At 40.8% G+C, this 11,586-nt stretch overlaps 1 protein-coding gene across 1 annotated transcript; it reads left to right on the top strand.

Moving 5' to 3' along the window:
• Positions 1 to 5,816: 5,816 nt before the first annotated feature.
• On the top strand, positions 5,817 to 11,159 carry LOC306793012 (adenylate kinase 7-like; the record flags this gene model as incomplete). The annotated part of the gene is made up of 18 exons (XM_079290431.1): positions 5,817 to 5,900; positions 6,000 to 6,152; positions 6,750 to 6,864; positions 6,949 to 7,043; positions 7,121 to 7,231; positions 7,384 to 7,467; positions 7,585 to 7,673; positions 7,839 to 7,929; positions 8,143 to 8,220; positions 8,346 to 8,495; positions 8,681 to 8,809; positions 8,956 to 9,061; positions 9,369 to 9,497; positions 9,584 to 9,649; positions 9,784 to 9,981; positions 10,487 to 10,704; positions 10,835 to 10,993; positions 11,103 to 11,159. The coding sequence occupies 18 exons, from the start codon at positions 5,817 to 5,819 to the stop codon at positions 11,136 to 11,138; spliced, it is 2,091 nt and encodes a 696-aa protein (XP_079146557.1). The 3' UTR covers positions 11,139 to 11,159.
• Between the last annotated feature and the right edge of the window lie 427 nt (positions 11,160 to 11,586).

Genomic DNA, 11,586 nt, shown 5'->3' with positions numbered 1-11,586 from the left:
ACCCACACAGGAGAAAAGCCTTTCGGCTGCTCGGTCTGTAAGAAATCTTATACCCAGAGTTCAACTTTACAGAGACACATGAGAACCCACACAGGAGAAAAGCCTTTCAGCTGCTCAGTCTGTAAGAAATCTTTTACCCGGCGTTCACATTTACAGAACCACATGAGAACCCACACAGGAGAAAAACCTTTCAGCTGCTCAGTCTGTAAGAAATCTTTTACCCGGCGTTCACATTTACAGAACCACATGAGAACCCACACAGGAGAAAAGCCTTTCAGCTGCTCAGTCTGTAAGAAATCATTTCACCAGCGTTTAACTTTACAGACACACATGAGAACCCACACAGGAGAAAAGCCTTTCAGCTGCTCAGTCTGTAAGAAATCATTTCACCAGCATTCAACTTTACAGATACACATGAGAACCCACACAGGAGAAAAGCCTTTCAGCTGCTCAGCCTGTAAGAAATCTTTTAACCAGCATTCACATTTACAGATGCACATGAGAACCCACACAGGAGAAAAACCTTTCAGCTGCTCAGTCTGTAACAAATCGTTTAACCAGAGTTCAACTTTACAGATGCACATGAGAACCCACACAGGAGAAAAGCCTTTCAGCTGCTCAGTCTGTAAGAAATCATTTCACCAGCGTTTAACTTTACAGACACACATGAGAACCCACACAGGAGAAAAGCCTTTCAGATGCTCAGTCTGTAAGAAATCATTTCACCAGCATTCACATTTACAGATACACATGAGAACCCACACAGGAGAAAAACCTTTCAGCTGCTTAGTCTGTAAGAAATCTTTTAGCCACAGTTCAACTTTACAGAGACACATGAGAACCCACACAGGAAAGAAACCTTTCAGCTGATCAGTTTGCTGCAATAGATTTGTCCGCAACAGAGATCTAAAGGCACACATGAGAACCCACACAGGAAACAATCCCCTTTAGCTGTTCTGGTTGCAGTAAAGTTTTACGTTTGTGATAAAAGCTTTCAGCACGAGTCACCTCTGAAGTTACACATGATTAACCGCGGTTCAAGTATACTGATTTCAATACAAAAAGTTATTCACTGAATGAGCGCCAACTGTACAGTTTGAAATAGTTTTGATCAGTGGCGGCTGGTGGAACATGTTCTAGGTAGGGCCATCCTATCAATTTCAGCAAACATCCCAGTATGATTTAATGCAAAAAAAAATGTACGTATCAAACACGCATTATTACTTGGCAGTTAAATATTTAACATCTAGTCCAACACGAAAGAAATCTGTAAATAACACTTATATATATATATATATATATATAGATAGACTTTATTTCAGACTCTGGGTCCATACAGACAGATACATAAAAAGACAGACACAAACAATAAAAGTACATCGGCCTAGCAATGCCTTACAAAGAGACAGCTGTACCAATGTCGCCACAGCTGGGACTGGTAGCGTGTGGTGCTAAACCTTATGTTGGTTAAAACAAGTATGATCCCATTTACAGAGTCATTCAGTCTACAGATTAATTTGTACATGAAATTTCTTAAAACTGTTTGGAAAGTGTTGACTCGTGCAGCCTCAAACATTTCACTGGCACCACTCCATCTCGGTCTCTTTAAAAGTATTCTCATGGCGTCATTGTACGCTACTTGAAGTCTCTGTAAACTCTTTTTTTTGTAGTTTGACCACAAGTGTGCAGTGTAGAGTGGAGTACAATATGCTCTGAACAGAGACATCTTCACTCCATCTGTACACAGACCAAACTTGCGTGAGAGACTGTTTGCTTGTGCAGACATCATACGACATTGCCTGGAAATGTCGTTATCATCAGACATGTGTTCTGTTAAAAAATGACCAAGATATTTGACTTCACTACAGACACCAAGATTATTGTCAGACAATTTGAAGTCAGGGAAGTTTAGACATTTGTCCTCTTTAGCTGGACAGATCAGGATAGCACTCTTACTGGCGTTGTATTTGATGTCATGTTCCACACCGTACACAGTACATATAGTGAGGAGCTGCTGAAGACCAGCGCTAGAAGGACTAAAGATCACCAGATCATCTGCATACATGATGTGATGAACCAGAGTATTACCCATCATGCACCAGTATTACAGGCTTTCAGTTGCTTGGACAGATCATCAATATACAGATTAAACAGAACTTGTCTGACACCATTGCTAACACCAAATGGGGCTGACACACTTTTACCCCATTTTACTCTCATACTCTGGTGCGCATACCAGTAAGCCAGAATTCTCACTATGTATGTGGGGACACCTCTTTGGCTCAGTTTAAAAAATAATTTACTGTGATTAACACGATCAAAAGCTTTGGAGGCATCAATAAAACACATAAGAAGTGATGAGTTTTGACCTCTGTATTTGTTTACAGTTTCCTTTAAGGCATATATACACAAGTCAGTGCCATGTTTGGCTTTGAAGCCCAACTGGTTATCTGTGGAGGTGATGAAGTCCTGTATTCTGTCCAGCAGAATTCTTTCCAGGACTTTTGACAGGACGCTGGCCAAAGCAATGGGCCTGTAATTCTCTAGGCTACATACTTTACCAGCTTTGTTTTTGATGACTGGCACTAAGAGAACAGACAGCATTGAGTCTGGTAACAAGCCGTGAATCATGAAGCCAGTAAAACAAATAGCGAGGAGAGGAGCTAACCTCGGACTGGCATATTTAAGGTGTTCAGCCGTAATATGGTCTAAACCACTTGCTTTGCCTTCAGACAGTTTATTGACAGCTTGGTGCTCATATGATGTAATTGCCATTGACTCATTACTCCAGAACTGTCCACGCTGTACAAATCACTTTTGATGCAGTTAAATAAGGTGCTATAATGCTGTCGCCATAACTCGGCAATGTTGTCTGTTCCTGAAATTCCATCTATAGTGCATGGTAAAGATGTTTTACAGTTAAGAGCTCTCACTTCTTTCCAAAAATCAACTACGTTGTTGCTTAGCAGCTTCTTGGCCATGGAGTCAGCCCTCATGGCTTGATCATTCTTGCAAATGAAGCGAATGGCATACTTATATCTTGCATTGGTGAGCTTCTTGTACTCAAGCTCTGGTCCTTGTCTGGGTCTACCAGCTAGAGCCCATGATTTGAAGGCTTCACAGGCTTCAGCACGATACTCAGCGACATACTCGTTCCAGCCAGGTTTGATGTTATGGGTCTTATTATGATGCTTGTAGTAGGGCTTGCTGTCTTTATACAGAGCACTTACTATATCATTGTACATGATGCAGAGATCTCTCCTATGCACCACATCCTTACAGTTAACGTCAGTACACATAGCTGCATCTCTAGGTAGATGAACATTACTGAAGGACTGGTCTGTACGAGCAGAATGTAAGACGTCCTCTTCAGTGAGAGTTGACCAGTCAAGTTTTTCTGTGTTGACACCATTTCCATTTCTAGATAGCGCCGGCAGATGTTCAACATTTATCGACACAGCAAAAGGTATATGATCAGTTGTTGCTGCGCCATAAAGAATGCCCATACATCCCAATGAAGCATAAGCATCAGCTGTACGAATACAATGGTCCAGCCATGATGTAGTGTGCCAGGCCTCACAAATGTATGTATAGCTATCTGTAGGCAAAAGCACTTTGCTTGATAATATAAAATAATTTTCTTTACAAGTCTTTACAAAACTGAGCCATGTGCTTGGCAAATACTGAGCTTGTGTCTGAGATATCTGCATTCATATCCCCAACAACATAAATACTAGAAGAAGTATTATCTTGAATGAAGGAATTGATGAAGGCAAGCCTATTTAGATATTCATCCTCATTGTGATTGCACTCATAGGGTGTATAAACATTTAGGATAATGAATTCCTTATCATCATGAGTAAACTGTATTGCAACACACCAGTCAACACCAAGCCTGACCACATTATATAATATAACATGTTTATTTATTGAGATGCCCCTATGGACCTTGTTATAGGAGGTAAAGATCAGGAGAAGTAAACATGAAGTGTAATTATGAATACTGATGTTAAATTAAGCTTTGATGAGTTTTCACTGTTAATTTAACATCTCTATTACATGTTGATGCCTCCATGACCAAGTTAAGCAGATGAGACTGAGGACAGCTATGTAGAATAAAAGATGTTCACTTTGTCTAATATGTAGCTTGACAGAGTTCTATGTGTGTCCTGTTCTCATGTTTCCTTACCTCCTCATCCCTCACTCCCTACCCTGGTGTTCTCATGTTTCCTTACCTCCTCATCCCTCACTCCCGTAACTGTCGGTGCTGGATCCGTCCCCGTTGTTTTAAAAAGCTAAATAAATGATTAGCATGACGTCTTCCAGCTAGCCAAACCTGTCTGGTTTACAGCTAGTAGTGAAGCGCCGCATGTACTGCTTCCCTTTCCCGCTGGTCTGCTGTCTGATTGTGAGGTCAGGCTGATCTGATATCAGCTCTTTGGCTGCAGAATCGCCGCCAAAGTTCTCCTCTCAAACGGGTCTTGGAGGAGGAGTGCTTGCGCTGGTGCGGGCACCTGTAGAGACTTCTCCTGACGAGAACGCGCAGCGAGGGGGGCCTGATCGTTCTGGCCCACAGCTGAATCTATTTGAGGGCGCTGATTGGCTAAATTGTATGTCACTCATTTATATCTTGAATCAGCAATTGGCTAAACTGCTTCATAGACCCGTCTCTTTTGGGCCAAAAGAGCTGCGCGTTCTCAGAGTGTCGTGCACACAGACAGAGAGCACGAGCACACGGGAGAGGACGAGCAGATAAAGCATATATTTTGCGCAGATATCATATTTTACACATTACTGGGTACATTCCATAGTTCAAAAACACAAATATTGACAATTTGTATAATTTATGATTATTATAATTTTTTATTTTTATTTTTCCTTTTTTGTGTGGCCATGCCCCATGGCCCTCTATTGACCAGCCGCCACTGGTTTTGATGATTATATTGATGCTTGATTTGATGGTAATGTAAGTTTAAGACAATGGTTTTACCTGCATCTGTGCACAGTATATTGTATTCAAATGATTTCATCAATAAAAAGTAAAAGGTTTGTGTATTTCACTGGTTCATACCGTTTTACATAGCACACTTTGTTCGTCAGGATTAAATCCATCAGTGACTGGAGTGTGACTCAATAGTTCTTTATCTTACTTGGCAGTTTGCACTCTTTGCTGCTGCCATTACTGGTATAAAATTGTCATCTTGTCTGACACAAACTCATAAAAAGGTCCTGAGATAAAGCAATCTACACATTCTTTGGAGTCACAAACCAACAACAGCCTTATCTCGATCTATAGTTCCTTCCAGTTGATCAACAGGCCGACACATTCCTGAATGTGTTCACAACTTGTCGATACTTTTTTAGATTGCCGGTGGCTTTTCTTGATCGTACCTTCATCTTACCCTAATCATTGTGCTCCCCAGGCCTCTTGTTCATGTGTATGAGCACTTTTACCAGCTCAACTTTAGGTAACCATGAAACAGGGCCCACCTTTGACTTTATCACACAGCTCCAACACAATATATCAGGATTGGTGCGGCAGCAAAGGGGTTGGACCTGATCACTCCCGGCCCTCATACATTGTGTTGATTGTGACGATGATCCGGCGGGGGTTAATCACTATCCTTCTCATGCTGGGGCCGTGGCAACCGAAGTGAGTCCATAGTAACGGACCCCGGAAGCAACAGCAATAACTAGCTGTACTACTTCGTCAGTAAGAGCTTTAACACAATTCCTTTATGTCATAAAGTTAATCGTTACTACAAAAAAAGATTAAGGCATATGTAACCGCAAATCCTCGCCTTTAAAAGAAAAAAATGGGGGACAAAAAGCAACAAACTCGTCCCAAACGTATTTTTATCAACGACGTCGACAGATATTCCTCCAAACACATCGCTCAGGTAACGTTCGCTAAGCTAATTAGTTGCGACCCGCTAACGTAATATAAGATGGCTTGTCGTCCACACGTTTTACAGTGTTCATTCTGACCGTCTTAACAGTTTTTATCGACATCGCGCGTGGCCGAGGAGGAGGAGGAGGAGGAGGAAGAAGAAGAAGCCTCCCCTCGAAGGGAACCTGCTTTTCAAATAGTGGGAACTGTGTCTCCTTCCACCAAAGATGGGAAAGACAACTTTCTGCTTGAGCAGTATCCGGTGAGTCAGGAGTTAAATGACGAGTAACGTTGTCATGCTTCAGTTCGTCTACGCGGACATTTGATGCATTGTTTCTGGGCTTTACTTTCAAATGCAACAGGTAAAGTGGGGGAAAGTAACGAAGTACATCTACTCAAGCGTTATACTTAGGATACGATGTTGAGGTACCGTACTTGCACATTACATGACACAGCTTTTTAAATTACAAATCATAGCCTACAATAGGATTCATTGCTATAGATTGAACTACTATTACTATTACTACTACTACTACTACCACCATAGTTAAAATTGGCTCCTTATATACACCAATGAAAAGCTGCTTTTAAAATGCATCATCAATAATCATATAAGATTCTGTTATTGAGTCGTTCCGCATAAAGAGTACTTTTATGTTTTAACTGCCTCATTTTAAACGATTTATGTTTTAACATATTAATGCCAAGTATGTTTTTCTGATAATACTTTAAATGCAGGGCTTTTACTTAATTGAGTATTTTGTATTGCTTTTACTTGCCATAACAAGTAACTAAAATACCTATTTGTAAATTATGAGTACAGACAATGTGTAATTGTATATCTAATCTCTTTTGGCAGTCACCAACTCGAGACGAGCTTCTTGAGCGCCTGCTGGAGTGTGACGTAGTGGTGTACAACATCTCAGAAAGTGCTACAGAACAGCAGATTGAAGAAGCCACATGGGCAATCACCGGTAAGGGAGTAAGTATAGGCTTATTATGCAGTGGACTGGCTTTGCTGTTTCCTTTGTCATGCTGTTTTCTGTCTTCTACAACAGCCCTTAATGCCGAGATGGAGAACTTCAAGTCTCGAAAAATGTTCATCTTAGTCTCAAGTGTGATGACCTGGGCCATGACCAAGCCACCGAATCTGGTGAGCCTGGAGGAAAATCTTGGCCAACACGTCCTGTGAATAAAACACGACCATTTATGTTATAATTGTCTCTTCAGGAAGAAACGGATGTTCTGCTATCAGAGGAAGAGTTCAGAAGAAGAAGGCCACATCCCAATTTCAGAAAACACAATAATGTGGAGAATCTTGTGCTGAAACTGCGTAGAGGTGTATGTACACTTTAGGGATGAAAAGTTCCACATACTCAACAAATATGCCAGCAGCATTTTACTCCATGCAATTTATTAAGCAAGGCCTTGAACATGAACATGTTGTATGCATGTAAACGTCACAGATTCTGTGTGATTTTCCAATCTTACAGAAAAAGTTCAAGCTCACTGGATATGTTGTAGCTTGTGGTCTTCAGTACGGAAAAGGAGAGAACCTCTTTCACTACTTCTTCAAGGTAGATATGAATGTGGACTGTAATAACTCAGGATGTTGTATGGATGTGTATATTTACCAATACCTTCATTTGCAATATCATGTTCTGTAAAAAATAATGTTTTTGTGTTTTGAACAGGTCTCCTGGTTGATGCAGTTTCCAAAAGTTCCTCTCTTTGGACAGGGCACGAATCACATCCCCATGATTCACGTGAATGATCTTGGAGGGTGATTTAAATTTCTGTACTCCTACATATATATATATATATATATATATATATATATATATATATATATATATATATATATATATATATATATATATATATATGCTGTATATATATATTTTTTTGGGGATAATTACTGAAGGGCTGAATTGTCTTTCCTTTTCAGAGTGATCCAAAACATCGTTGAACTCAAGCCAAAGTCAAAGTACATTCTTGCTGTCGATGACTCCAAGAACACTTTAGAGGATATTGTAAAGGTAACTTTATTGAAAACATGAATGCAGCAGTACATTGAAGAAAATTAAGATGTTGTGAAACACTACTGTAGGTCGACCTGGTCACCCAATACTGATTAGAATCCAGCTGGGGACTATTGTGAGCTTTCTACTGTGAACAAAAGGAAAATGACAAAAAGAAAGTTCCAAAAATGCTTCGAAACTAATCTTATTCTCTGACTCTTAACCCTTCAGAGGATAAGCGTCACACTTGGGTCCGGAAAAATGAACAAGGTACCTGAGCAGGATGCCATCGCCACGAAGGCTTTTACGGTACAGTGTGAAATGTTTATTCTTATTTAAAATAAATAAGAATCTAGTCTGGATTATCTCTTAATGTGCAGATTCAAGTCTTTCTACATTTGTGAATTCATTTTCGTACCCTTGACTTATTCCAGCCAGATGAATTGGATTACCTTAACATCGACCTCCGCCTGGATGCTTTTATTATAAAAGACTCCTTCAGGCTCCGCTGGACGTCTGAAGCTGGGATGGTTGAAAACATGGCGAGCATTGCTGAGGAGTACAAAGACACCAGGCAGCTTCTTGTGAGTGTTACACAGATAGCAGGAAAGATTAAAATATATTTAAACCATTTCTGTTGCTCAGATCTACAGTATGGCCAGATTCAATGTGTCAGTAAAGTAATCCACAACATTACAAACACATTGATGGGGTATTTGGGGCGTAAAAGCTGCCATGATTTCCCTTTTTCCCCGTTTATTTTTCACAGCCAATCAGAATCTTCCTGGTTGGACCTCCAGCTGTGGGTAAAACCACCATTGCAGAGAAGCTCTGCAGTCATTACCAAATACACCACATCAACATCAAAGAGGTCATTGAGGAAAAGATCGCACAGCTGGTCAGTGGGATAAAAGCATTTGCCTCCCAGACAGACTAACTCAACTAAAGGAAATATAATGCCCTCTTGTGGAAGGCCTTCGTTGCAATTTGAGACTCAATACAGACTCATTGTTCATTTTTCGTGTTTCTTGTTCTCTGCTGCAGAAGGAGATAGTGAATGAAGCTGACCCTGACATTGACAGTGAAGAGGCAGCGACTGCTGCACAGAAACAACTGGAACAATTTAACAACAGCATGGAAATGAATGCAGGTTAGTCAGAGAACCACAGACCAAACTAAGAGCGACATGGTTTGGTTTGTTGCTATGAAACGTTGTGGTTTGGATGTTTGACGACAGCAGCTCTTGGATTCATTCAAACTTGTACGCTAAAACTGTTGATCACAATGTTATAAGATATTAAAAGTGAGAAAGAGACTTGTATCCAGGAAGAGGTTGTGCTCATTTTGCTGAGACCTTTGCATTTGGTATGTCTAGTTGGATTGTTGAAGGGTTGTTGTTGCATAGAGAGTCTTTTAGTTGCTCACTTTAGGTTCTAACAACTGTGTTGGTCCGGTAGGTCGACTGGCTGACCATCTGGTTTTTGACATTTTGAGAGAAAAGCTGAATTCAAAGCCATGCAGGAACCAAGGATTTGTTCTCGATGGCTTCCCGAAGTCTTACGAGCAGGCAAAGCTGATTTTCTCTGGTATGTTTCATCCATTCATTTAATTCCGATGTGATGTTTATTAATATTAAAAACACTAATGCAGATGTGGTGTTTTTATCATGCAGATGAGGAAACAGAGAACCAGGATGTGACGCCCAAAAAACCCGTGTACAACGAGCAGATCACTCCAGGTTGTTGATGTACTTGTTACTTTAATTAACCACAAATCAAACCATTCAGCTCTTGCGGAATAGCAGGCAATCCCCCAAACTCTCTTCTCTAATATGACCAAGCATTCTTATTCTACTTGCTTCATGTTTTGCAGAGCACATTTTTGTCCTCAACGCGACAGATGATTTCCTGACAAACAGAGCTCAGAGACTTCCACAGAGCGTTGCAGAGAAAATGCGTTCCACTCAGGAGGAATTTGTCCCTCGCCTGACGAGATACAGACAACTCAGTACGGCGGAGCAAACCCTGCTGGACTACTTTGATGAGCTTGAGATTCTCCTGGAACATATTGGTACTCTCCTCTAACGACACGTATTTCATATTAGACCATCAAGAGAATATTTACCTGAGATGTGGAGAAAATTAAATCATAGAAAATGTGAGTTTTGATCGTTGGAAGCCGGTTTTCGTACCGTTCTGTCTGTCTGTGTTTAACAGCGCTTTGTGTCACGTTTTAATACGGGGCAAGTGAAAAAAGTGACAATGTCTAAGATTCAGGAGGAATAGTTCAACCTTTAGGGAAATATACTTATTCGCTTTGTTGTAGAGAAGATTTTCTTTTTCTTTTGTTGCCAGGCTAGCTGTTTCCCCCTGCTTCCAGGCTTTATGCTTAGCTAAGCTAACCAGCTGCTGGCTCCACCATACTGACATGCGAGTCGTATCGATCTCCTCATCTAACTCTTGTTAAGAAACCGAGTAAACAAACTGTTTCTTCAATGACGAGGATCGACATGCTGGATGTCATGTTTCCTTTAGTCATGTTTCTTACCAGTACGTGTGTCTTGTCCCTCCTCCAGAGGTCACCACAGGTGATTCAGAGTACACAGATGTTATGAAGAAGATCACAGAGATGGTGGGGATTCCCAAAAACTGCGGGCTGAGTCCAGAGGAGCAGGAGGAGGAGGACAGGAAGAAAGATGAAGAGAGGAAGCAGAAACTGGCTGCAGACGCTGCTGAGAAGAAACGTAGGAATGAAGCTGCACTGGCTGAGATGGCTGCTCGCTATGAGGAGTGGGTGAGTGTTCTGTAATGCATTCATAGATGGTGGAGATGGATTACCATGCCGCATCGGGTTTATGTACTTCGCTGGAACACAATGACTTGTAAATACGATCAGCCAATTCAAATATTTCATCATTCCTTAGCAGAGGGATTTGTCCGAGGTGGAGCGACAGGAGTACGAGCTGCTGGAAGCTCACTCTCTTCCTCTGAGGAACTATCTGATGAAGCACGTGATGCCCTCGCTCACTGAAGCCATGTTGGATTGCTGCAAGATCAAACCAGAGGACCCCGTCGACTTTCTGGTATTTACACAGTAGAGGTTCTCATGTTGAGGCATATATGGGGCCTTCTGTTAAATACTGTGTGAGTGAATTGGTGCAGCAGCTGATATGTCATGTTTTGTTTTTGCAGGCTGAACATCTGCTGAGGAACAACCAACAACAATAACAATGAATCTAATGAGGAAATGAGCCCATACGTGTTATTTATTTGAGCCTTTGTTTTTCCTCCAGTCACATAATGAAAGATGATTGTAACATGAAAAGATTGAAGGAATTTCATTAGAAGGTTGTCCCTGTAGATGTGACTTTAACGTCACAGATTCTATTCATAAGACTTGTGCCTTTGTTGTCATTTATTAGTTTACCTGAAGCAAAGAGGGCAAACACTGAGCAGGCATAGATAATACTTTATTTAAGTCCCTGGTCAATGCTACTCTCAGTGAGTAGGTCTCTTTATAAAAGATGTACCAACGAATGAGTTTAGTAATGGATACTAAACTATTTAATACTCCTTGTTAGATAATTCATAAGCCATTAATAAGAGCAGCTGTTGTGTCATTAATTTGTCATTATAAATTCTGTATACATATTAATAAAGGGTTGTGTTTCCCATC

Source organism: Melanostigma gelatinosum, assembly GCF_949748355.1.
Source record: "Melanostigma gelatinosum genome assembly, chromosome: 19".
NCBI lineage: Eukaryota > Metazoa > Chordata > Actinopteri > Perciformes > Zoarcidae > Melanostigma > Melanostigma gelatinosum.
Note: the sequence above shows the minus strand (reverse complement) of the source record. Positions and strands in the feature narration are given on the sequence as shown.